The following is a 27,910-nucleotide window of genomic DNA, read 5'->3' on the forward strand; positions in this document are numbered from 1 at the left end:
CTACTTTTCTCTCCTTTGACAAAGGAGTTTGTCTATCGTGCTTATAGTTTCTGTACTTTCTAACAACTGTTAAATATATAATGCTACACCATTTATCTGCCTGCATGTGTGTACAACTTGTAAATAATTTAATGTTTTACTTTACCACTTGGCCTCTTCACATAACTCTAAAATGAGGAAGATAAAATTCTGCTAAATTATTAATTCACTGGGAAATTGAAACAACCAATATAAATTAAGCACCAAGAATGTTTCCCTTTTTCTCTGTGGGAATCAAAGCAGTGAATGCAACTGGATAACAGTGAGGGAGCTAAATGGACAGATGATCATAGAATAATTTAGATTGGAAAGGACTTCTGCAGTGTCATCTAGTCCAACCACCTGCTCAAAGGCAATCTACTTATGGACATGCTCAGCTGAATCTTGAATGCCTCCAGGGGTGGAGATGTTCCAGGATGGAGACATTCCAGGAGTCTCCTGCGTCCTGGGGTACATGGGTAGGGCACATGGGACCTGTTGCCTGGCTGGCTGGTGGAATTTGGTAGCAGCCTGCAGTGTTAAAAATTTTCCCACTGGTTAAAACTTCTGCAGCAAGGCATACAGGTGCTCCAGTGCCATTGTGACAGGGCAAAAAATGTTGCTGCTTTCTCTAAATGGATCTGTAATAGATCAAAACAGGGTGACTTTATGAAGGCTTCTAGGTCTTACTACTTAAATCCGGTTTTGTTAATTTTTGTAGTAGCCAGTTGTTTCTTTTAGTTACTGGGTTTTGTTTTGCCATATTCATATACTATACGTTGCTGTAGTTTTCACAGATCAGTTTAAATGTTTGAAGATAATTAAACGGTTGTACATAGGGATATGTTATAAGATATTGTAAGTATCCAGGACAGCAGCAAAGTCCAGGCATGTAGCTGCAAAGCAGAATGCTCTGCCAGTGAAGTTTGACGCAAGAAAGCTTGCATGGTGTAATTCACAGTTTAATAAAGAGCTATATAAACTACAGTTAAGCCTGTATTCTGCAAAGTTTCTGCACTCAGTAACAGCCTTTGCCCTGATACAACTTTGGTTTGATTTGGATTTATTTGGATTCGAGAGCAGCTGGGAAGTTCTAAAATATTTGTTATTGTATATCTTTAAAATGAACTGCAGCATCTGTCTCTTTTCTCTTTCATTTTCTTACCTACTTCTCACTCCTGGGTGTATCTGCGAAGCCCATATGTTCTTCTGATGGGGAAGGTAAATAAGGGTGATTCTTTCCAGATGAGCTGCCTGTATTTAAGGATACAAAATAAAAAATATCCCGTGCAGACCTGTACATTACTAATAGAGGTGCCTGGTGCTGGTTGCCTCTGGACATCAAAAATCTGAGCAAAGATTGCTCCTGTGACCAAGTCTCTGATTTGTGTTTGATTGCACAACGAAAGGACCGGTTCCCGAGATCAGCCCGTCCTTGGGTTTGGAGTTCTGCTGCTGATGTTGAACACCCTGCTCTGCTAACTGTTGTCAGTCACCCAGGTGAAACATTGGAGGTTGTTTGGAGAGCAAAGCAGTTTTTCTGTGGGGAGGATGGGATCTGTGCAGGGACTAAAACACACACAGTTTAAATGCACAGGGACAGTATATATGGCACGGTGGATGGAGCGGTGAGAGCAGGATCAGAGTTGTCACCTGGAAGAGATGCCAGCTTTCTGGAGCAGATCACCCTCCTCAAAGATCCCAACTGCTTCATCCCTGAGACCAAGTCCCCAGTATCAGTCTTTTAAGGTGAGCATTTGTGCCCTTCTTCCTGAATAGTTGCCCTTTCAGTGTCATCATTATCTTCCTCAAACAAACTGGGCTTGATCGTATCAGTTGTGGATGAAGAGTGAAGCAATGGGGTAATCTTTTTAATGGTCACACTTATCAGAAACACATCCTTGATGGACAGGAGACCATGCCTGTGTAACATTTCTTCTGTATAAAGAAAGGACAAATAAAAAACTTCTGTCCCGGTGCTGTCTTTAACTGACAAGTGAGAAGCCTCATTTAGATTGGAAAAAAACAATCTGTGAATCCAAATGTAACAAATGAGACCAAAATTTGGGAGGGAGGAAGGGGCTGTTGGCTGGAACTCACCTTTGGTTGTACAGCTCTACAGCTATGGGGATCCACATTTTGTACCTTTTGCAGGTTTTAGTCACATGAGAGAATATGCAGGAAAATATTTTTGCTTAGGTATAAGCTAGGATTTTTTTGTAATGTCTTGACTTTTTCTTTCTCAATAGCTTCCATACCAACAATGCTATTTCCCTCGGTGTTTTCATGCTGTATGACTATGTCAAGAGGAGCTGTGATTTCATCACTGCCTATTTCTATTTCATATATTTAATTCACAAAATCTTCAGTGTCTTTCAACACCTTTTGATATAATAATTTATTTGGAGACTGTAACTCCAATAATACATTTACCCATTGTGCCTTTATTCGGGTTCTAAGTGTATAGCCATAAATAGTAATCGGTAGTACTATTTTATTAAATCATGTGAAGATCTCTGTTGAAGAATTCAAAAGAGACAAGCACAGCTTGCCGTACTCATTTTAGGAAATAATCATTAAACAGTATGCCCAACCTGGAGATCAATAGGTATTTATAATTTCAGCAGCTTTCCACACGCTGCATTTCATGCCAGGGTTATTGACTTCTTCAACCAGGAGCCACATCATGTGTCCCTGTCCTGTTTTCCTACCTGGAATGTATCCATGTATAATTCACCATGTGGCTGCACAAATGTAAATGCCCGCACAAGGAAGCAAGAGAAAGAAGTTACTGGGAGCAGGAATCCTCCCTTTGGCAGCAGTATGGAGTCAGGACAAACAAAGTGCCTGTGTGATTGTGGCTGTATTCAGTGTTGGTGCTTGCTGATAAGACGCTATAGATGGAATGAGTTTCTCAGTCTCTATAAGAATTACAGCCACAGTAACTGTGTAACAGCATTTGTTTTATGTTTTCAGAAGGAAATTGTCTGTCAATCCTTACTTGTCAAAGAGCTTTTCATTTTTAAACTTAAATGTGGACTTGTCCTAGTCCTTTCCAGTTCCAGATGGCGTAAGGACCTTTGGTCTCTCTGTCACTGTGTGTTTAGATCTATCTGCTTGAATGTCTTTAATTATGACAGTGTAATTAAAATATGTCTATTAGAACTGACTAGCTGGTAAGAAGAATGAGGCAAACTAACTCTGAACAGACTAAAATTTTGCCTAGTGAACTGGCGAATGTACCACCAGTAACTCCCTTCATCCCAGTTCAATTAAGTGTGCTTATCCATACACGGGGAAAATCCCATTTTGCTGGAGGCCTACATGAGTGATCATTGAAATCAGCAGTTGATGAATTCTTTGTGTTCATTAATATTATGAAAATCTCATTCCTTCTCCAAACACTCATGTGGTTTATCACTCTTGTACCCCTATGGCCATTTCAGAAAGTTGCAGTAGAAAACCTACTGCGCTGCATCCTAACAGTAGCCTGAGAAAAATTGTATTAGGTTCTTACAGCCTAGGGATTTTCCCAGCATTTCTGAAAGGTCCCTAAAAGGTATTATTTATCGCTGCATACCAGCTTTGTGAAGTATTAATAGCACTGTTTCATTTGTGCTGAGTGGATTACTGCCATATAAATTTGTAATCGGTGTAACAGTGCATGCAGAAGAATTTCAAAGCAGTTACTCAACTGAAAACTCTTTTGCTTTATTAATACCCCATTCATGGAGAGACTAAAGAGGGAGGATTGTGAGATATGGAAAGGAATTAAAGTCTGACAGAGAAGAGGTGAGAGCTGAGCACAGGATCCCTTGGGTCCAAAGCATGTGGCAACAGAGAACGTTTTTCAGAGGAAGGAAATTACAGTAGCAGAGACCAAAGGCTCAAAGGGTGCTTCTGGCCTGCGGTAGCACGGCAAGACAACATCATCTGTTTCTATAGGTGCACAGCAGTCATTTCTCGCTGTACGCATTAGGTTATTGAGAACATCGTAAGCTATAGCTAGGCCTCACCCCTGCTGGGAGCTGCCTAGATGCATAGATCCAGCAGTGGTCTATACCATATTCCACATTTTGTAATTGTCAGAGTTATCGTCCTCAGGAAAAGACCTTCTAAAAATCACCCATCTAATCATGACTTTTGCAGTTTCCTGAACCTCAGCAAAATCAGCCTTTCTGAACAATTGAGAAACGTGTTCCTAAGTGGTGCAAGAGGTCACTCTGTCTCCTGTAGAGAAATTAAGGAAGTGCAGGTTTCATTAGTGAGCTGATCACTAATACCAAATAAGGCAGACCTGGCTGGGGAGAGCAGCAGTATCTGGCCAGAGTGTAAAATGCATACAAACCCCTTTTCCCTCTCTGGCTGCTTCTGCCAGAAATCAACCTGATGAGGAAGTACTGTGTACCTGCTGTAGTTGTTAAAAGATACAACGTTTGAACTGGAACTCTCTTTTGAGCATAGTTAAAGTATTCCTAAATTCCAGCAAAAGTTCTTTCAACATCAAATTTTGGCTTTCTCTTCCCCAGCTGATCCTGCACAGAGCTGTTTGCTGGAAGGTCAATCAGTGTTGTTGACTGCATGTATTACTGATTTTTATACGTTCATTGTGTTTATATAGATATGTATACACACATATAGACACACAGATGCATATGATTTTTGAGCAGAGCTTCCACTAGCATAACTTAATATATAAAGGCAATTACTTATCCTCAGCCCCTTAGTTTGATTATTATTTGTATAGATGTGGCTTGCACATGATGGGAATGACCACTGTGTCCCAGGGTGTACATGCAGGGAATGGCCAATATGCCTGAAACTGTAGTACCTTTACAGGACATTGTCAATAAAACTATATTTGATAAACCATTTTAAGCCACTTTTTGCTGCCAGTTGTTTTATCTGGTTTATGTCAGCAGCCTCCCCTTGCAGTGACTCCATGGTGTGCATGCACAGCTGTGCGGTGACATCAAAGGTCTCCCATCACTCTCTTTCTCCTTCTCTTCCTGCAAAAATCCTCTCTCTACAGGCCCACCACCTGCTGTGGTCATCTCCCTCCCTTGCGTTGTGCTCACAGCAGCACCAGTACTGAACACAGAGCTGAGACGGAGTGGTTGGGTGAAAGCGTGGGTCCCTATCAAGCATAGGACTGAAATTCCCAGGAGCTTCCTGATCTGAACAGATTCCTGTTCTTCACACGCTTTCATTTCTGACCAAAAAGGTAGGCCTCATACCTCTGACAAATGTCCTCAATCCCAACCTGTAATTGTTATTTGCCAGGTCATTTTACCTAATAGAATTTAAGTAAACGAGTGAACTTGTGGTGACAGTTGCATAATTAGCTCCAATGTCATGGTAGCCTTTACCTGCAGCTTTGGATTGGTGCCAGATGCTGTTCAGGCTTTTCCCATGTTCTGACCTCCTGGTCTTCACCAGCGTAAGTGCAGTTTCCTTACTATTTCCCAGAACATCCCTGAAGTTTTGAAATTGATTGCTAGTTGCCTTCAAAAGTTAAAGGACTTACATTAAAGGACAAACTAGAAGCACTGTCTTGTTAGATGTTAAACCTCACTTTGCTTGGCTGGTCATAAAGAGCCGTTCTCTAGATATTTCTCTGATCCACTGTGATTTTCTCAGTATTTTCTGTTGCTAATGGTGGAGGAACTTGTTCTATTGGAGATGGGTCCAATTTGTTGATAACACTCAGGAAATTCAGACGTGCAATATAAGATTACTTAAATTAGAGGGACAGATGTTAGGCTTTAAAAGCTTTTTGTTATCTTTACAATTAAATATTAACACTTCCAGAATATTGAAACCCTAATTTTGTATCTTGCAATTTTTTTTATTTCTTATTGTACATTTAAATTATTAAATGCTCTGTATTGATTTTAGGATTTATTTTAGTTTAATTTTTCTTTTCAGTGATTGCTTTAAAGAAAGACTAGCAGCTGTGGTTCAGCAGCATAATGTGCAAGTATAAATAGAATGCAAGCTGTCCATTTATCTCAGTCCTGATCTACTTATATTCATCTGATGCTTATTACAATCATGGTTTGTCTCTGAGCAGATACATCCAGTTAGGATTAAGCTTGGACAACTAACCTAATTCGCTCTTGTAACTTAATTCAGGGTTTCTGTGTAGACTTCTTGTGAAACCAATTAATTCTTTTAACTCCTAACCTTTAATAAATCAATATCAAAATATTGAGAATGTTTATCACTGTCCATGTTTTTGGGACATATTGAGTTTGTTTGTAGTAGCTTTTAGGTTTGCCAGGATATATTTCCATTCATATGTATTTCTGAGATTTCTCCCCTCTTCAGCTTCTCCTTATATGTCATGGTATTTTATTAAATGTAATTTCAGTTCACAGATTCTCTAGATTACACTATGGGAGCCCTTTCTAAACTTTTTGTTAGAGAAAATGTTCTGACAGAGTAGCCTGAAAGTGAAATATAAGCACACCTATCCAATTCTAACAAGGATAAAAATAATACAGGCCAAAGATTGTATCTAAACGTTATATTCATTTCATCCACATTGAAAAAGGAAGGTTCATTCTTTTCTTGTATTTCAAGGATACTAGACTATTCACAGAATAATGATTTATTTCTCGGGTTTTCAGACAGGTTTTCTCTCAGCATTTTACCTCTACAAGAGCCCTGTGGAATTTGTGGATGTAAAAATAGCAAGTTCTATGTCTTTAACGCCTCAGCTACACTTTCTTTTTCATTTAAAATCAGCCTCTAGCTGACTTTTTACTGTTTTAGCCTAGTGACTAGCCTCTGGCATGGATTAATCTTTGTCAACTTGTTTTTAATTTTAAAAATCAACACAAGCAACTTGCCATAATTCAATATTTATGTAGGGTTATAAGAAAGCTCAGGACTAAGCATAACAGCAATCTGTGCTACCTTGTTATGGTATATGGGTGTTCAACTCTATAAAACAGATTACATTTCAGATTAGAAGTAGCTTGTATGTTGTACTTTTAATGTGTGCAAAACGATAATTTTCTTCAGTAATGTAGCATGAGTCCAGTTTAGCTTTCTGTACTACTGTTCCCAACAGAATAAATGCGTGCAGATAATTGATGAAACGTGCTTTAAACAGAAACATCTAAACATTTCGCTTTTCTTCCCCCTCATTTAATTTCCACTGTTATTGTGAATGTGCTGATGCTGAAAGACACACATGGCACTTGCCCCTTTTTGAAAAGACTATGAGATTTAGCTTGTATGTGCCCTTATATTTGTTTTTTAGAAACTGTTCCAAGAAACAGTAATTTCTGAGCTCTGCATATGTGTATGTTAGATGCAATTCCCTGTATAATTTTCATAGTCTTTTATATTCTTCATGCAAGATCTCTCCTGCAGTCCTTCGGGTTTTTATTGGGGATTTGATGGCATTTATCATACTGAAGTTTCCCTGCAGAAGCTCCTCCCTGCCGGCAATCCAGGGGAAAAGACCAGATGAGCGGTAGATATAGATCTCACAGGTGGACTCTTGTGTGGTGTGTGTGTGGTGGGATCTTGGAAGTGCCAGGCATGAGAGGTGCCATGTTTTCTTATCTGTGAGATGCACTCTTTTCCCTGGAAAATGAGATCTACAATTAAGGAGAAACAGCAACACCAGTGGCAGTGGCATATCAGCAGATACGAAGAGTAACTTGTGTTGAGGAGTGGAAGAAATACAAAAGAAACACTAGAGCAGTGTTGATTCTGCTACCAGAGCCTCCTGCACTGCACAGTTAGGAGGGATACATGGTCCTATAATATGAACATTCCAGCATCTCATTGCATGTGAGTATGTAAGGAAGGGCCTGTAAATAATTGTTAGGATATGGAGGAAAAATCACAGTATGGCGTTTGAGATGTCCCTTAAAGATAAGGCTCCTGTATAAACAAAAGGATGAAAGGAACAGTGAGAACACCCAACAATGATGAAAGTGATGGCAGCTTAATTTAATGATTCCCAAGAAAACTTGAAGTTATTGTACTAAAATATTGTGAAGGTCCCTGGGAATGAAAGGAAGAATCAGAGAGAGAATACAGATGTAACTCAGTGTGGCTGCTTCTGTTGTCAATGTGCAACACTATGCCTGCGGTCAGAAACAGACCTGGAAATGAAGCATGAGAAAAATAAGCCCTGTTTCATTGCCACAATTTTGTTGATTCCATCAGGCTGTCTGCAGTCTTTAAAAGATAATCATGGAGGTATTGCCAGTTGAACGTTACTGTTTGTGTGACATGAAAAAGAGATAGGTGCAGTCTAGTTGGTTCTGCCAACTAATACTCAGAGAATATTACTGTCTTTAAACTGCTATGTAATTTGCTGATGCTGTACAGAGCAGAGAAAAAATCCTTCTAATAGGAGCTGTTGTTATAGTAATGCCAACAGCAAGGGAAAATATTCAGATTATTTTCCTGGAGATAGAGGCTGCTGCTGTTTGGAAAACACTGCATTACACCATCTGTTTCCTTCTGATTGCACACCACCATAGCCATTGTTGTGATTAATTTCTTTGCTTCTAGGCACAAATTTGAGTGCTCAAAAGAAGATTAAAAGCTCGTTTTGCGGACAGGGATGTAGCTAATGGCTAGCTTTCAGGAGGCTTGTGTGTACTTAACTTTACAACTCAAGTCATCAATCTGCATGCATTTGATATATGAAGAAAGCAAGGAGAACGTCCTTTTGCTTCATTGTAATAATCTTCTGCAGGAATTGTTGGTGAGGTTCACTGTGTGCCACTAGAGTCACCGCACACTCAGAACACTGCTGGGACAAAGAGTCACTTTTCATAGAATCATTTAGGTGGAACAGGCCTTTCAGATCATCGAATCCAACCATTAACCCAACACTAGCAAGTCCACCACTAAACCATGTCCCTAAACGCGACATCTACACGTTTTTTGAACACCTCTAGGGATGGTGACTCCACCACTTCCCTGGGCAGCCTGTTCCAATGCCCGACAACCCTTGCGGTGAAGAAGTTTTTCCTAATATCCAATCTAAACTTCCCTTGGTGCAACTTGAGGCTGTTTCCTCCCATCTTATCTACCTTGTTTTCTAGCTAGCGGCTCAGCTGCTGGAAGAAGATGTGTAGTTTCATCAGCGTCCCACTCGATTGTCAGGCTGGGTCCTTTGGTCATGAGGCTGGTGTGCCCCAAAAGCCCCGAACAAGTAGTAGCTTGCCAGGCAGGAGAAAAGCCCTGACGGTTGGCAATCTGCCACAGGCATCTCCTGATCACATTTGGTGCCTCCACCGGAAAACTCGGCAGCAAGGAGCAGGTTGCAGTGTTGTCTCTGTGGATGCTGTTGTTCCCCTGTATCTGACCAGAACTACTGCTTTGTGCCCCCCAGTGACAAGCAGCACAAGAAAATGTGGAATTTTGTCTAATATGGACGCTGTGCCTTACTTCAGTTCCTCTTTTCTTTGAACGCTGAGTATATAGTACAGTGACAGCGTGTATCATTGTGGCTTTCGACCACTAAGCTGTTCCCTTCCTTCCTTTTAATTCCTGTGTTGCTTAAATAAGCTTGGTAGGCCTTTGATCCAGGATGAGTAGCATGGCTCCAATATGCAGTGGTCCATCTACTTAGTATGATTAATTTTGGAAACAAGTGATATTTACATGAAATGCATCAGTTCTGATTTATTTTGATCCTTTTCTTGATCATCACATTTCAAGATTGTCAGATTTGCCTGTGATTTCATGTTGAAAGGTGGACATTTTCCAGCTAAAACGGTAATGATTCTTCTCTGTTAACAAGGCATATTCAAACTAGTCTTTTGTAACAAGTTATTTAATATTTACTTCAGTGTGACTTAACTAAAGATTGTCTGTTTGAATTTGCTTTCAGAGTAATAGTTGGTACACCATATTTCAAAACGCTTCTTCAGTTTGATGTGCGTAATGGTATATATTGGGGTTGTGGCACATCTGTGGCCATACCAGGACATAGTTAAACAGAATTGAGAGGAAAATGTTGACTGCCAAGTAAAGCAGCATTATCAGTTTCCTCTCTCCTGCATTGAAAGAGACAGGGGGAACAGACAGTGTAGGGTTTCCTGATATGTTTTAAGAAAGCCTGGGATTCATTTCCCCTCCCTTCCTTCCTATTAGTTGTTTGTTAAGTCCCAGGAAGGTTCAGGTTTTTCTTGTGAGACCTCTCTGCTCACATTCTGGAAACGGGCTTTGCCTCGGAGGGGCTCGGTCCTCACTTCTGTGCAAATGCATGGGGAGAAAGAGGAGGTGGATTGATGATGAGAGTCTGACTTAAGGCAAATGAACTGAAGAGGAGTTTCTAATTGACAACACTGTATTCACAACGGTTTTTTCTTTTAATTTGCTGGTATGAGCATAGCACTGGCCCCTGAGGAATACAGGGTGCTTCAGACACAGAAGTAGGAAATGCAGCAAGTGTCAGTGTGAGATTTCTGCCCTTGGAGTGCTGACCTGTGAACTTACGAGCAAGACTGTGAAGTTATAAGAAAGACCTTCAACTTGCCCTTCTTCAGGAGAAACCTCAGATGTCTCTTTGCAACAACTGAACATCCCTCATGTTAAGGAGAAGGATGTGAAGACAGAGGCGATAGTACCAGCTACTTGGGATGAGCAGCGGCTTCAGATCGCTGCACACGGCTGGAGTGCACTAACAGACTGGATGTTTTGGGGGGCCTTTTCTTCATTTTGGATGAAACACTGAAAAACAGACGGCTTCACACTTTCTTTTTTTTGAAAATTTCATCTGCTAGTCTGACCTGCTTATGTGAGAAGCTGTGCCTCCTTTATTCATACTAGTCACACTGTGAGCAGACTGAAAGCTGTGGCAAGATGTCCTGTCTGCTGGGTGCAGTGTGCTAGGAACTGAGAGGGTCTTGCAGCTTCGTGCAGAAACTATTTTGGCATTTTCAGTCCATTAAGCGCAACTGATTTTTCTTTCTTCTCTCTAGTAAAACCAGGTATTGGTTTCTGAGGGAAAGCACATACAATACAAAAATAACCGCACTGCACCCATTTCCAGCTCTTTTAATCTGCGTCCTGTTTTCTTCTTTTTTGATAGCATTTGAATTTGGCAAAGAAGTTTTATGTTCCATTGACATTTAAAAACAAAATCAGAGTATCTTTCAGGGTGTTAGAAGACCGTAATTCTGAAGAGCTGATTTTTTATTTCCTTTGGTGCATAACTTGGTGAAGATACAGGGATACACATCCATGTCTCAGCGACGCCTTTTAAGGGAAGGACATGAAAGTCATTTTAGGATCCTACCAAGATTCATCCAAATCCTTCATGGCAGACGGCACTCACGAAATAACCCACGCCAAATATGCTCTGGTGAGGTGAATGTATAGGTGATCCTATAGTGTGATCTATATCTACATAGAACATTGCACTTAAATTTGAGCAGTATGTGAGGTGATGGTGAGGAGTAAGTAGCCTAGTATTGGCGCTACTGATTTTCTCAACTGGTGATTTGTGCAGGAATGAGTATTTTTCCTGAAAGCATACTCATGTAGGGATCCAGCAACTGTAATAGTTAAAAAATAGATATCTTTATCCATTAGACATTACTCATGGATAGTGATTATTTGCTGTCACCAGTACTTTACTGAAGAAAAACATTATATCTTGTTTTTCCTTGCAGTTCTGGGTGTATGGTAGTGTCTAACAAACACAGATTTGAATGCTTTACACCAACCCACCTTTTATACTCTAGAAAAACTTCACTGAGTGCTCCGCTCTTAAAAAATATAACTAATTGCACCAAAAAATTATTTTAACTGTACTGAAAAAATCAGGAAGCCTCTGATCTTTAAGTGTAATGTACTGAATTTAGGACTTGCTGCCGCTTATTCCATTTCAAAGTCTGTTTCATACAGTACGTGGTGTAATAATATGTTAGTGTGACTGATAATTATATAATCTTTGTGTTTAGTAAAGCTACATTTTGTTGGGGTTTTTCTCTGAAATAGGTTAACCCTGACTGGCTGGCTGAGATAAGCTGAAGCAGATTTTTCAATAATTAATTAATCCTTTCTTGGTTTTATATGCACAGTGACCTATTATGGTTTTAAAAAAAAGAAGACTTTTTTTGGTTTCTTTTTAAATTGTTTTGGAGCATATGAAATTGAAATCAATGTAAGCTAATCTGCCTTTATAGGAAAATATAAAATTTTCAAGGCCTTTCAATATTCCTTTCCTTAATGTTGACACTCTTCGAAAAAAAATAGACAAAAATGCCTCTCTGGTGGTTCCTTTTGCTGACACCTTCTTTTGTACTGTGCTCACTGAGTCTTTTGTCATCTGTTTTGCTTGGAATGGAAATTGTAAGGTTTTTTGATAACCTTTTTGTAACTTCTGAAATGTAAAGATTTCACCTTTCCTAACTTATCAGTTCTGGGCATTCATGAGGCCAAGGTCTGGTACCTTTAGGAGCGCTAACTAATACATTATCATGATGTAACAATGAATTCTGTTCAGCTCAGACTAGAAAAAGTTTTTATGTTAATTGCTGTTAATCACAGTAAAGTCAGGAAAAATTTAGTTGTATTTTAAACACATGGGATACAGTCTTGCAAAGCAAAACAAGGCCTCCTCAAATTTCAGTCTTACCTTCATGTAGGATTCAACCAGCACTTGGTAGTAATTTCAAGTTCAAAGTGTAGCCATAAAAGTTACCACTTGCACCGATTATTTTATAACGTCTATGTACTTACAAGTTCTGGGCACCTGCAGGCCATTCATGAATGAATTGGAGCTAATTTCAAATGTAGGCAAAGCCTTGACTGCATAGCAGGAAAACACAAATTTAATATATGGAACACATTCGAACATAGATATTTTTCCTCATTTTAGCCTAGTTTTCTTCAGACTCAGTTCCTTAATATAAATATTGTAATGCTATGCAATCATTTCTTACTTACAGGTTCCTTTCACTATATATAGGTATGTATAGTCAGAAAATTGTATGTTTCTGTAGGAAGTTGTCTGTCTTCTCTCCCACCCATCTTTATTATTATTATTCCAAAACTCCTTTTGATTGTGTTGCAGCCTGTTCTGTTTGAAGTCTTCAAGTATGCAAAAATTCTGTTTCCTTTCCTTCCTGTTACCCATTTTATGTTGACAGTAGGAAAGCAATTATATGCTTCTAATGTTACCCTTATATATCCAGTAGAAATTATTCCATTGTTTTGGTCAAAGCCATTTTATGGCCTTTTGGACTGATAAGAGGTTTCTCGCCTTCCTGGTGGCAGAACTCATTTTGCATTCAGTGGCATTTCCAGACCAAATGTTACACAGAACGTGGATCAAGGGTTTAGGTTGTGGAAGGGGAGAGGTACTGCAGCCTGGGAACATTTCTGTCCTGTAGCTACGCTGAATAAAATTACAATTTTGGCAAGCATGTATTTCCAAAGTAAATGTGCTCGTGATTCTGTGAATCCCATGATGTATGCGTCTCTCTTCTCTTTGTGACAAAATTAAGCCACTCTGTCCTGTTGTCCCAGGTCTGACAGAGCTTTTTTCTCTCTTCATTAGCATCTCTGGAAATTGCCAAGAGCAGCTGTGCTCACTGTCACTTCACCCTTGCCCTGCATGCTAAAACCTTTAATGTAGAAATCTTTACATGAACAATGAATGTCCTAGTTCATATATTGATCTTTGCATTAACTGACTTACCTTAATGAGGGAAGCTGGGTTGGCTTCCAGAGTCTTCATGCTTTGTCAAATCTGTTTCTCTTTTATTTTCATTTTAACAAAGCAGACTTTATTTACTAACAGCTCGTGGACAGTTAGATCCGTCCTCCTTGGCCTGATCCTCATTGCACTGCTCTCCACGAGTGTCTTTTACCCAGGGCAGGCTGCGTTGCTTTTATCCCTTCACCCTGGTTGAGCCCTGGCTCTCGCAACGCTTGCTCTTTGGAATGGTTTTCCCAAATCCCCTGGTTTGGAACCAGGTGCCGTGTGGCCCCTCCTGCCTGGGCAGGCTCACCTGAGACAGCATCGTGGTTTCTGCATCCGTCCCTGACCCTACATTTTCTATGCGCTTCTGCATCTCCGACTGCAGGCAGGTGGGATGGCAGTTGTAGAGTTTGTGGAGGATTTCAGCCCCGGAAAGCTGTGGCTTCAAGCAGTCTTCTGTGGGGATGCCTGTCTCCCATCAGCAGGGGAGATTCTCCAGGGTGCTGACCTGCTGTGGCCCTTTGATGGGCTTCCTGGCGTGGTGCTCACGAACCATCCTTTGAGATTCTCCCTCTTCTCGCTTTCTCTAAGCAAATGGGAACAGTAGGTCAGCTTGAACTGAGAGCTGTAAAACAGGTCTGGCAAGTGGAGACTCCAGAGACATCTGTCTTCAGTCTGTGCTGTGCTTAGCATGGATGGGGAGTATCTTTGGAAGCATCCTGTAGTCTGCATCTTTTCACACTGCATTCAGGTTGGTTTTCTGATGAAGATGACTGAAGCTCTGAGGTGGTTTGCTTTCGTGTGTATGCTCTAGGCATGTAATGAATGGATGGATGAGGAGACTGTCTGTGTCCCAGGGTCCTTCCAATCCAATCCAAGGAAGTTCTGCGATGAGGTAAAGTGAGGCAGCGCTGCAACGTGGGTGTCTAATACTAATAGACTTTTGTAGTGAAAGAGTCAGATGAAGCTTGCTTAACCCACAACCTGGGTAATCCACCACAAATAGAGGAGTCTAGAGGAAGAGCACTCTTGCATCTTCCATGTCAGCTGAGGGGATGGAGACATGGTACATCTTCTCCTGGAGTTGTATGAGTATTTCTGTTGGATATTGGGCGTTCTTGTATGGGGAGAGGGTGTTAGCTTACAGGCAGGATAGCAAAATGCATGCATGCAGGAAATGTCAGGCTGAACATATGTCAGACTGAATATGCCAGACATACTTAAGTACCTGAAGGCTTCAACATAGCCAAAGCCTGCCTGGAACCTGTGTAAACACTGAGATTTCTGCTCAGTGTTAAAGTCTGCCATGACAACTTTATTGATGTTAGTCCCCATGCTAGATAGGTCCAGGCATGTAAGGCTGTGTTTTCTGTTTGCTGCATTCACACCTTCGTTTGCTAGCTGGGTAAACATGTTGAAAAGGGATTTATTTGAGATTTGGGGTTTTCCACGCTTGAGACTTCCATTACCTGTCCTAGTGGAAGTGCCCTTGCACTTTTTCCAGCAGAAAGTTGGAGAGGAGAGTTGGGTGTGAATCCATAGCAGATGTGATAAACTGTACCAAAATATTAAACATGTGAATGAGCAATTCAATACAACTAGTTCCAGATAGCATTGTGAATATCCGAGTGAAAAACAGTTTTGCTTTGCCTTGTTAAACCCTAACATGAGTGAAAATATGCTTAGGGCTTCAGCCTATAGCCTAGATGTACTGTATCAGACACTGGGTATATTGGCAGCCTGTAAATACTCAGGGTGGAGACATGAGGGAAGAACATTGCAATTAAAGAGATAATTACAAGAACAATGGCATTACTGGAGGAAAATATATTTGTGAAGTCATCTTGTGCCACCTGTTGCATTTGTGGAACAAAGTTCAATTAATATGAAAGCTCTTACCTTCTCAGGGTAGTTTGTTCTGAGCAGAGGGAGGGAAAAGTGGACATCCTTCTTCTCTGACAATGAATCATAGAGGAATTTCTGTAGCAGAAATGAAGAGCTATTTCTTTTTCTCAGAATGGTGTTCATGGCTGGATTTTGTGGCACAGGGTAAGTTGGCTTAACTTTATAATAACTCCTAGATCTTGTAAATGTAAACAGACTTGTCCAGTCTGCTAAGTCAGGAGTGTGTAAGGTGTGTGGCTTAGGACTGTGTTCTTAGAAGCATTTTGAACTCCATGTTTTATATGTGCCAAAAAAGCATGCATTTCAAGAGCCTTAATATAAATTTTGCTAGCTCATTGATTCTTGAAAATACACTCTGTTCACAGAATGCACATTGTTGGAAGAGTCTGGTGGATGGTAGTGTTTGGATTTTATTTTAAATCACCTTTCCAAAGGAAGTAAAATATTAGATATTTTAGGATCTAAATTTTCATACCAGGTTTTTATAGAACATCTGTGATGTTGTTGTGGTTTAACTGCAGCCAGCAGCTCAGCCCCACGCAGCCACTCGCTCACTCCCCCCGGGTGGGATGGGGGAGAGAATCGGAAGAGAAAAAGTGAGAAAACTCATGGATTGAGATAAAGACAGTTTAACAGGTAAAGCAAAAGCTGCGCACGCAAGCAAAGCAAAACGAGGAATTCATTCCCCACTTCCCATGGGCAGGCAGGAGTTCAGCCATCTCCAGGACAGCAGGGCTCCATCACGCCAAACGGGGACTTGGGAAGACAAACGCCATCACTCCAAACATCCCCCCTTCCTTCTTCTTCACCCAGCTTTATATGCTGAGCATGATGTCCTATGGTCTGGAATATCCCTTGGGTCATTTGGGGTCAGCTCTCACGGCTGTGTCCTCCCCCCCCCAACTCCTTGTGCCCCCCCAGCCTCCTTGCTGGTGGGGTGAGAAGCCGAAAAGGCTTTGAGGCTGTGCAAGCACTGCTCAGCAGTAACGAAAACATCCCTGAGTTATCAAAACTATTTCCAGCACAAATCCAAAACCTAGCCCCATCCTATGCGGAAAATCAACTCTATCCCAGCTGAAACCAGGACAGATGTGCTTAAATTAAATGATTTATTGGGCTCAGCCAAGTTACTCAGTGAAAAGTGAGCACATCAGCAAAACCAGCCACAGCTGACCTCTTTACCTCCTTCCAAACCCAGAAAAGTTCCCAAGCAGTATGTCCATCAAGAGTGAGTTGCTTCTTCCCTCAGAAATCAGTTTTCAGAGCATCATCATGCAATTTTATGGGGCAGCTTCTGCTGCTGGAATGTAGTCAGTGTATATTTTCTGATAAAGAGGTTGTTACTGTTCAGAGATACCAATTCAGCAACACTGGCAAATGTTTTTCTTCCTTCACTTAGGTGTCTGTATTGACTTGGCCTATAAAACTGAGGGACCCCAGCCTCCTTTTTTAACTTTTTTTTTTCAGGGTTTTTTTAAATTTTAAAATCTATATTCTTTGTGTTAAAAAGTAAAAGTGAAGGAATGCATGATTCAAGGAGTGTATTTTACAATCATGTTAAGATACATGCTATGGTAGAAAGTAGAATTATCTAAAATGGATGACATTATCAGTCAATTTCTGAGAGTGGTCCCACTCAAGATCCCTGAAATTGCTTATTGTTCCCCATTTCTTGTGTTAAAAAGTTATTTGAATTCCTTTTTAAACAACATAAAATTATAATATGCTAAATTACAATGTTATAAAAGTTACTACTGTAAAATTTTTGGTGCCTTAATTTTGGGGGAAAATTGTTATTTCTCCAGCTGCGTGCATAATAATGAAAGAGTATGTAGGCTCTGGGATACTGATATACAGGCCACCACTTTTATTCCCCTGGATGATGATTCCTCCACAAAAACAAGGGCTTTTTAAAACCTTTCCAATTAGAGAGGCACGCACACAGAATTAGGGGCAATACAAGACCTTGCCTCTAGGCTCCTGTTCCAATAGATCCACTGACTCTGAACTTCTTGAGCCTGCTCCCTTGCCCCTTGGACCTCTCCAACGTCTGCCTATGGTCTTCTCTTTGTCCCTCTTTGCTAAGATTTAGGCTGTATATGAGTCTTCTTACAACGAACAGACCTTTTCTAAGGGTGGTTGTTGTATGACATTAAGGGTTACGCATGTGAATGGAGAAAAAAAAGTCAAAAATAGTTGTGTTACTTCAACACATGTAAAATGAATCCTTAGAAAACAGAATGTGACTGTGCCTGTGACTCTTGAAATGGCAAAAAAATGTCTTCCTGACCATTAGTGCTATTTTAAAAGCCCATTTAATTAGAGGCACTAGCATATATGGCATTAATGCCATAGTATGTGGTGACTTGGTAGGAATTTATATATTTCCTGCTTTCATGGCTGCAGAAGAATATATGAAAAAATAATGCAATAGCGAAAAAAAGAATTTATAGTTTCCCTGATGAATAAGCAGAGATACTTTGTTTCAATAATTTAGAGTAAAAATTACTTGCTGTTCTTGTAGCATGCTTTTGCTTTTCCATATGGAAAATTGTCCACAAGAAGGTATTTACTCTCTGGGCAGAGCCAGTCCTGGAGCTAGGATGTAACTTTATTTACTCCCTTTATCTTCTTGATTGTTCTTCCAGAAGTTTCCAGTCTCATGTGCTGTTGCAATCTGTTTAGCTGTACTGAAGTCATGCTTAATAAGATGGCCTGCACTACTTCCTTATACTGTGTATGTTTGTCGTGTTTAACAAAATCCCACGTGATTTTCGAATTAACTTCAAAGGTTAAGCTAACCCAAAGAGGTTGAACATACATGGTGTCATGGTAAAGCATGCTAAGTTAAAAGGATCAAAGTTTATTGTAAGATTTCCAACACTTCCTGATTGAAGCTAGCTCTTGTATTTATTTATTTATTTTATCTTATCTCAGAGCCACTAGGTCTTCTTCCAAAGCAGGAAGCAAAGATCAACGCAAGTTTTATGTGTTTCATTTCTTGCTTGGTGATGTAAAAAAGAGATTCTATTTTAGTCAGCAGTTAATCCAACCTCACACACAACTTCTGTTTCTTGCACTTTGACTCGAGTATGGCATGAAACCTTCCTCAGTCTTGTTGGTCGGTGTTTTTTCTGAAAATGATGGATATGGGCTGCTGACAGTCTTAGTTTTCACATTTACTTACTACTCTTTAGTATTTGTCAGCAGTCTTCGGTGTTATTGATGGTGAGTCTGTCAATTTGCACACAATTTGGGGTGAGGGACCAAGTTGTTGAATGTGTTCATTCTTCCCTTTTGGAATGAGGCCAAATAACTAAACTGGAGGACCCTACAGAAATCTTCTGTGGTGGCTGCTGCTTCTTATCCCTTCTTATCCCCAGGTGGAAAAAAATGTGAGATTTTTCCACCTGCACTGCCGTCAGCATGCAGTGAGTCTCAGCCTCATCTAATTATTTTAATCAGACTTACACTTATTTCTCATTGCAAAGTTTCTAGTCAATTTTGGAACTTTTGTAAATAGACGCCACAAAAAAGTGAGTCCAGGGACCAAGTTGGAAGAAGACCTTGAAGAGCTCACTGGGAGTAGCTTGCAGTTGTCTTTTAGTAAGGAGTTTTGTCCACTTAACAAACACATAGCACTTGCTGGGGCAGTTGGGAGAGGATGATCCTATAATTTCAGATGTGAGTGGTTAGTCAAGAGTATACTTTTAAAAATTGTGACTAGTACAATTCTGGTGACCATTTGTCTTAGAATTGTCCTAGATTACAGTAACTGTTGTGATTTGTGTATTACCTACAGTAATCTGGATGGGGCTGTATCCTGAAAATCATTAAGAGTTCCAGATGGACAGTCTTAACATAGTTGCTTAGTTGCATTAGTCATGAGTAATTCTCCAAATGATTCCATCTTTTGATTTATTTCTCTGAGAAATCGCTTTAGAAGTCTCCACAGTATGTGACATATAGTTTATATGAATGTATGTCAGAGGGCTAGTTGAAGAACCTGTTTTTAAGTGTCCTTTGGCTTTTGGAGAAGGAGCTACTTGCTTTTCAGGCTTTTGTTTGAAGGAAAGATGCAATCTATATTTCCCTCCTTCTTCTAGGTGAAAGTCATAAGTTTTCATGACACACAAGCAACTTGTTTCATGCACTGAGTCTGCAGAGCAGAATTACTTTTTAATTCCTAAGCCTTCATGATTAAAAAATAAGCATTTCCTCTGTTTTAGCCAAACACTTACCCAATTCTTACCATCTTTGGTGGATTCCAAAGGTGTATATGAGAAAATGGATAGGGATCAGTAGGTCAGTTTTTAAAGAGCTAGCATGGGAGATTAAGAATTCAAGATTATGCCTCTATCGTTTCACATTAGAGAAGCTTTACCTTTCCAATACTGCATGACATGGCTGGGTTTTTGAAACAGAAACTCAAAATGTGTCCTTCTTGGGAGCCCAAAACCACACAGCTCTCCTTCAACTCACTTTCAAACTCTCTAGCTTCTACCATCTAAACCTCTAGGACTCCAGTAATATGTTCAGACATTTTAACTGGACTGTGCATGTGGGGCATGGATAATGTTCTGCTATTGGTCTCTATATCATCTACCACAATGGCTATCAAAGATTGTTTAAGGACTTCAGGTGCAAGTACAGGTGGTGTCTACTACCTTCTTCAGTATAAACTTTTCTCCTTTTGGTTGATAACATTTGACCTTGGTTCCTTCTGTGATTTTTTTCTCGCTTCCAGCTATTGAAAATTATGTTCTTTGTCTGCAAGGTAAGTTGTAATAATAATTTTTGCAGATGTTTTCATGTGACTTTATAGAGTTATTTTAGGGATAGATTCCTTGAAGAAAAAAACCCAAGCTGATGAGATTTTTGAGTGTTTTCCTGGGTAATTAGAAGTTATTTCAAAGTTGAGAAGCAAAATTCTCTGATGTCAGTAAAATGAAAACGTTTTATGCTACACTTTGCTTACAGAAATATGTGATTTTTTACTTGAATCAGATAAGATGTGACAGTCTCCAGATGCATGTGCTGAGTAATGATAGCGTGCTAACTTAATATTTCATGAGAAGATACTTCTTTTGACTGAATGAAGTATATACATTGCTTGTGATGAAATCTGGTAATGCTTCACAGATGAAACAGTTTGTAGACACAACAGAATGCCCTATGGCAGAAAAGGCATCAGAGAAATAAAATATAGATTTAGTCATCTTTGAACTCAAGCAGCCAGACAAAATGTGTTATTTATGATAGCCTGAGGGGAGATTGCTATTTTTTTCTGAGTGTCACTTGAACTTTTAAGATTTATGTTGTCAAACAAAGGGACTAAAATTTTTTGCGGTTTCAGAGGGGAGCTGCTCTGGCTCAGGTAACTGGCTGTACAGTGCTATTTAAGCATCATATGAGCCACCAAGGCTCAAAGACACAGAATGCTGCAAATGGAAGTTGGGTATGTTAGCCAAAAAGTGGGACCCTTGGAGGCCTCGCTTGGTCCTTTGGGTCCCTAGGTATCGCTCACCACTTTGTGAGTACAATTTTCACAGTGCCCAAAAATATCCCTCTGGGAATGCCAGATTTGCCACCCTAAACTGCAGTGGCATCCTTAAGTGAGGAGATCCTTTGCTTACGTCCCATGAGGTGTCCTGGTCCGGTTAGCATGCTCCAAGCACGAGTAATGTGCACCCACAGTTCCACGCAAAACCAACCTCTGCTGCCATTTTCACTGAGGGTGTTGGAGGACATTTGATGGTACCAACCTTTAATGTTAGAGCTTAAAAACTTAAGAGCTGTCCTAGTGGCCCTGAACAAAGCCTGTGTCCTTGCCAAAGAAACGACTTGGGGTTTTGGCCCGGCTCTTGGAATTTCTTTCTGTATTAAATTGTCTAAATACACCTCAGACTGTATGCAGAGAACTTCAGTTGTGTTGGAAAAATTTCTAATGAACCTTCAAGTTTTGAGTTGTTAGGAGATTGTTTTGAGGATCATGCCCTTGGACTCAGGTAACAGCTTTCTCCCTGAAGGTGCCTAAGCTACTGTTTGGCAGTGAATCCAGTTCACTGCCTGAACAACTGGAATTTGAGGGTTTGAGGATAAAGCTCTTACAGTCACGAGAGTTATGGATCCTCCACCCAGTATTTTCCACTCTGGCGTGCTTCTAGTATAAAAAAGAGAAAAGGTATTCCCAAGCCCATCTTATCAGCCATTCGCCCACTTTCAGGTCACCTCAGTTTAGCCCCTTCAGCGTTACCAAGTTAACCCAGCATACTTGTCAGGAACAAGGAGTCATAAACAGAATAATAACAACTGTTTTCCACATTAGATTGCTTCCTTCTCTCAGTTACGAAAACTGATTATTATTATTGTTTACATTTAAACAATGAGAATGCTTTGTCCCCTCTCTCCCTGTCCCAGCACACGCCAACCTTGAACCCTTGTGGTCCACAGGATTTTTATGGATGCTCTGCAACACAGTTGTGGTAGTGCACTGCTGCCCTGAAGTCTCCTCTCCAAACAATGGGCTTGTTTGCTCTTGAATAGTTTAAATTTTTTAAAACAATTTCCTCTATGTGATGATGTTTATTTTAGGAAGGAAAAAGCAGAGGTTGCTGTTGGTACCTGCAAACAGCATCAGAGCTTCAGAGACAGAAGGCAGGTTTTAGAGCACAATACCAACAGTTAAGCAAGTGAGGGGAGACAGTATGGTATAAAACAATAATATAATATAAGAACAGAGAAAATGTGACAAAGTAGGCTTTGGGTTACCGTTTGCCAAATTGTGGAGCACACGTATACCGATTAGCTCCTAATCTCTGCTGTTGCACGGGAGCCAGTAACTTCAGTGGAACCGCTCTGCAGATGGGAGTGGGCTCACGTGAGGTCTGAGTCCATTCCTCAGTGCTTAGGCTTCAGGAGAAACCTCAATTGCTGGTTTATAGCACCATCCTCGATCTGAAGACCTGCCTGCAAAAGGAGTATTTGCACAAGCTCTTTATCAGCTAACTGCTGGTGGCTGCACCTGTGAATCTTTAAATGACTGGGAGTCCGTCCCAGCTGGGCTGGCTGAAGCTGAATACCAGTCAGCTGCCAGGAGGTGCCAGATGGATGCATGCTGCTTTTTTGGGCAAGCTGATGATAGAGCTGCGAGTCTTTTCCTTCCACTCAGGTACAGTGAGAGCTTTTTCCTTCTTGCCTGAAGAAGAAAACATGAAACAAGTTCAATGAAGTCATGGGTTCTTGTTGTTGGTTTGGGGAGACTAATATACTTACATGCTCTTCCTTATTTGTAGCTGAGCTACTGTTTCCTCCACTAGCTAATAAACTAGGCAGTTTAAAAAGAAGATGTGGATTGGTTTTTTTCTGCTCTAAGGAATTATATGCAACCAACAGTAGGGACTTGAACGTATCTTATATGGAAGCTGCACCAAATTTGTTTATAGTGCAGGAAAAGAAATTCCAATGAAGAAAAAAACCCTGAGAGCTGCTGGAAAACATTTCCAGAATCTCAGGATGGAAAAAAATTGAATATTTGGGGGCCCCTTACACCTTACTTCCCCAAGTGCTCTGAAGAAGTCTGTACGAGATATTTCTTAAACAAAAATCCCATTTCTTGCCCTGAAGTTTCCCACCAAAATGTAGTGCAGCAAATAAATCCTTATTGGGGAGTGGGGATACTTTTAATGTTACTTTGCTGTTGTTCTCTTTGTCTGAGCAGTATCTTTGGTTCTTTGCTGATCCTTTGAACTGACTAGGTATCTGTATTTGTTATCCTTGGTATTGTGCGTTTGGTGTCCTGAAAAGGTGTATGTGTGTTCAGCATTGGCCAAGCTGCTGTAGCATGGGGATCAAAACAGCAGCAGTCACAGAATGTTCTGTGTTTGAGTAAGGTGAGATGGAGGCTTTTGGCAAAGAATATAAAATCTGTTCTGTTAAAAAGACATTGTTAAATACTTCAAAGATTGGCTGCAGGATGAGACCTTAACTGGAGAGGTCTTATTTGCTGCCACCATAGTACAGGGAACTACAAAGAGTGCTCTCACCTTTGATCCGTTTGCCCCATGCTTTTTCGCTTAGTGCAAATACAAGGGTAAGGGCTAAGTTAAAATTACGTTGAACTAATCAGGTACGCACTTGTTAAGGCAGGAGCTGGTGGAAACTAAATGCACTTTTTTGCAGAGGCAACGAGAGGAAGAGAAGAAAGAATGGCTGGGGGTTGTGTCCGGGTTGTCTCTTAGTCCTGTGAGATTCATGGGCATTAGTTCAGCTGCTGCATGTGTCAGAACAAGTGGAATTTGCTCTTTGGCCTTCGTTTCATCCTTCTTTACATCTTCATTCTTCTTATGGAAAGGAGAAGAAACACAAAACTGTTTCAAAAGTTTTTTGGGGTTGAGGTGTTAACCCAGAACTGCAAAACGGGGGACTTGGCAAGTTTTGCTTTCTGTTAATTGCAAAATCCTAATTGGTGGAGGTGGATGTGATGGCTTGCCTAGTTTTTATAGATCTTTCCTCCTTGTTAGCTAAAGGTTTGCATAATTATATCTCTTGCTTGGCTGGTGCATCTATTTTTGGTACTGTTCATCTGAAAATAGTGTGAAGGTTTTTGAGGCGTGCTGAAAAATCCTGCCCTCTGAAGTTAGAGGCTAATGCTAATAAACCGCCCTTGGCAGAGGAGTGGTTTTGTTGTTTGAATCCACAGCCCTGCCTGAGCTGTCACACCTAGGCCAAAAGTAAATACAGTAATAGGGCAAGTAGCAGTATTTAATGTGGAAAATGAAGGTAATGCTGCTGTTAAAAAGCTTGGTATCCATACTGCTATCCTGAACAGGCCAGGAAGCATCCCAGGAAACTGGAAGAGAAGGAAAATGTCTGTTGCTTTAGGTTGATTAAAATCTCAGGGACTGGCTGCTTTTTCAATCAGGTAAGGGTATAGGTTTCCTGTTTGCTTCCCGGAGAGTGGAAACAGGACACAGTTACAGCTGCTGTGCTGCAGTTGTTTATGGATGTTACAACAGCTCCTTGCAGGGTTAGATATTTTTTTTAAGAAGTGTTTTGTTAAAGGGATCACTACCTTTTTTTTAATGCTACAATAATGTTTTCTTTAAAATCCTGCATCTACAAAGTAAAAAGGACAGGCGTGATTGTATGCTGTGTCTTTCCACAGAGTAACCAATGTGAGCTTTGTCTTTTCTCCATTGACTAAATTTAACCAAGAATATCACGCTGCTAAGCACAAGGGATAAGGTATTTTGTTCTCTTGTTGCAGTGAGACTTTCTTTCTTGGAAGGAAGGGAATTTCTTTTGAGAACTTGAAGCAGTTCTCCAGGTTGGCTCTCCAGAAGCAGCTAGTCTAAGTGTGTTTTCTGCTCTTTTTCTTTCTCATCAGTGGAAAATGAGCTTTGGTTCCTCTTTGCTGATGTTAAGTCTCTTATTTTCTTGAGGAAACTGTGGAGCTTGTTGAAGCCCAGGAGGGTGAAAAGATTGGCAATGATAGAAATTGAGATACTATTTTGGTAACCCGTAAGTGGAGGGAATGGTGAGCTTTGAGGATTGCTCATCATGTTTGCTTGCATTTTTTCCACACTTTTCCCATGTGGGGACTTGGTGGGTTGCACAACCAGAGGCAGCTTGCTGCAGCATGCATGGGCCACAAAAATTCCAAATCATGAGTCAAAATCAAAACTGGCTTGAAAAGTAAGAAGCTGTTAAGAAGACAGTGGCATTTTTATTCTATCAGTTAGGTGGGTTTGACCATTTTCAAGTGTAACCTCACAATAATGTGGGTCAGATTTATGCAGTGTAAGTAAGACTTGAGGTTGATAGCCAACTCTGAAGGATTTTGCCTATACTCACCCATCTAAAATGCCAGGTAACTAAGATGATCTAGTAGCCGGATTTTTTAATTTAATTTGGAGCTATGAATTATCCTCTAGTACTGAAATATCATAGCTAACTTGTCCAAAACCACCCCAACTGATTATTTTAGAGATGTAATGGAATGAATGTTTTCTATCTCTTAATTTTATCTGAGATCAAAAGCAGGTTTCTCTTCTCTCTGTCTTGTTTGCTCTTTCAGGATTTGGGGAATGATGTTTTCTGCAAATGTTCTTTTCCTTTCCTTCCTTTGTAATAAATAATTTTGCAGCCTTTTTCTGTGTTCATCACTGTTACAGGAGTGATATTTTTGTTGGAACCAGTTCTCCCACAACTTTTGACCTGAAAGTTTTTCTGCTTCCTGAGTATCTTGTTAATCTGGAAAAAAAAGATTCTGTGTACTTTAAGAGTCATAAAAAGGGTTTCCTATTGCTGACAAAGTTTCAGTTTATATTTTGACTATAAATACATCTTCAGTTGTGGCACAACACTCCTTTTGTTGTAATGGTCTCTGTTGGTTTTCCTTGCTTTCTGGAGTAATGTTCTTATTAATATATATGTTTCAGAATAAAAAAAACAAAAAAAAAACCCAAAAAACCCCAACCAAAATAAATCTGGTTTTCCTTTCCTGAGTTTAATTCCTGAGCTGCTTTCATCACATGTTTCTGTTCTTGGTACTTACTGTTGGGTTCTCCTGCTGCTGCCACTAAACTCCACATCCATTTCCTTTTCTTATCTCCTCCACTTGCTCCTTTAATCCCACTGCTGCTATAAAAATGGATCTCATCCTCCTGATTTTCCTGAATTTTAGTCCTGCTGTCTATCTAACATCAGTGGTGACTGGGTTTCCAGCTTTAATTACAGTTTTCAATTCTTATCAGACTGCAATCTCCCATCTCCTGAATTTTGAATAGCACCACAGAGAACTTCAGCGCAGAGCCAGGAGTCCTCTTTTCCTCACGCCAGTGCAGTCTGAGTAGCCACGTCTCACTGCAGGCACTGCTGCACGGAGTACTGCTGCTGTTTGTGAAGTTTCCTGAAAGTGGGAGGTGAAGGTGTGTCTAGTTGGTTAATATTGAAGGATAGCAGGGCTGAAACAAACAACGCTATATTTTGGTGCTCTTAGGTCATTATTAGATCTTGAGTGGTCCAGGAAAAACATATGTAACTGTGGGTTTTGGAGATTTCAAGGCTAGGAAGGGGGAAGCGAGGTGGAAGCCTGGAGGATGGATATTACATGTATCTGTTGTGCTAGTCTGAGAAATTAAATTATTTTTAAACTAGTACTTGGTTTTCACCTGAATGGCTTGTTCCACTGTTTCCTCTGCTCTGAAATCTGAAGGCAGAAGCCTGTTGAGAGGTGGTTGTCCACGTTACGTGCAACATGAAGGTACTCTGGAACAGGCAGTATTGATTAATACGAGGGGTTTATACTTCCTCTCTGTCTTGACAATGAGAACAAGCACAGCCAACACGCTGTGGGTGGTTCTCTTTCTTCTTTTACATTCATGCGTTTGGCTTTTGTTTTTTTTTCTTAAGGAAGTAGCCAGCTTGCTAAAATATCAGGTTCCTGTATCTTACTGAATGGGTGTAGGTAAGGGTGATACCTTTCTGAGAAGGGTGTAGCTCCTCTTTCACTTGGTTTTAATCTCTGAAGGAAGGCCATAAAACTTCCTCTCCTTGCGTGTTTGGGAAAGCACTCCTATGCCTGCTTTATCATTGCATAAAAGTTTGGGTAACAAGAGTTATGTTTTCAGCATGCTGTGTTGCAGGTGACAGCAAACCCCTGTTACTAACACTCATATCTAGTCAGCCAAGCGTATTGCTGAGGACTCTTGCTGGCAAATGTTTGAGACTGGCAGGGTGCTGTTAAGTAAGAAATTAATATCAGTGTGTATACTTGTATATGGTATGTAGTAGGATTTCTAGCTGCTCTGAGAGTGTTCTTCCTAGAGCCACGTTGTAGCACAAGAGCTAGAAATAAAATGCTGTGAATTGTGATCTTTGTCTGAGGACGACAAGTCAAGATACCGATCTAGGAGCATGCACCTCCACCGAGCTGGTTAGGTGACAGTCCTGGAAAGGAGGCAGTATGGGCTTAGAGCCGAGATGTAGATCCTGTTTCTGACGTTGCAACAGATGCTGTTACCTGATCCAAGAGAGGTCACTTACTCTGTCTCAATTTCCACGTGTGTGAGTATTTACATGACTTGTGGGAGCAGTGTGAAGACTCATTCACTAATTTTGAACTCTCTCTTCAAAATCCAATATGCTAGTAATGACCTTCTAAAATACAGAACAGTTAAGTAGAACCTTCCTAAGCAGTGTTGTTTCTTTTAAATCTACCTTTAATGAAGAACATCTGATATTGCTTAGGAAACTCTTGTGCTTTGACATAGTACAAAATGTAATGGGCCC

General features: G+C 40.4%; 1 protein-coding gene across 1 annotated transcript in view; it reads left to right on the plus strand.

Moving 5' to 3' along the window:
- Positions 1 to 22,726: 22,726 nt before the first annotated feature.
- MCF2L (MCF.2 cell line derived transforming sequence-like) overlaps positions 22,727 to 27,910 on the plus strand; it is an 86,693-nt gene continuing 81,509 nt past the window's right edge. Inside the window, exon 1 of the mRNA XM_010575633.1 lies at positions 22,727 to 22,787. Within this exon, the coding sequence (XP_010573935.1) occupies positions 22,727 to 22,787 (61 nt within the window). The remainder of the gene's footprint in view (positions 22,788 to 27,910) is intronic.

Source organism: Haliaeetus leucocephalus, unplaced genomic scaffold, assembly GCF_000737465.1.
Source record: "Haliaeetus leucocephalus isolate CR32 unplaced genomic scaffold, Haliaeetus_leucocephalus-4.0 Scaffold495, whole genome shotgun sequence".
Taxonomy (NCBI): Eukaryota; Metazoa; Chordata; class Aves; order Accipitriformes; family Accipitridae; genus Haliaeetus; species Haliaeetus leucocephalus.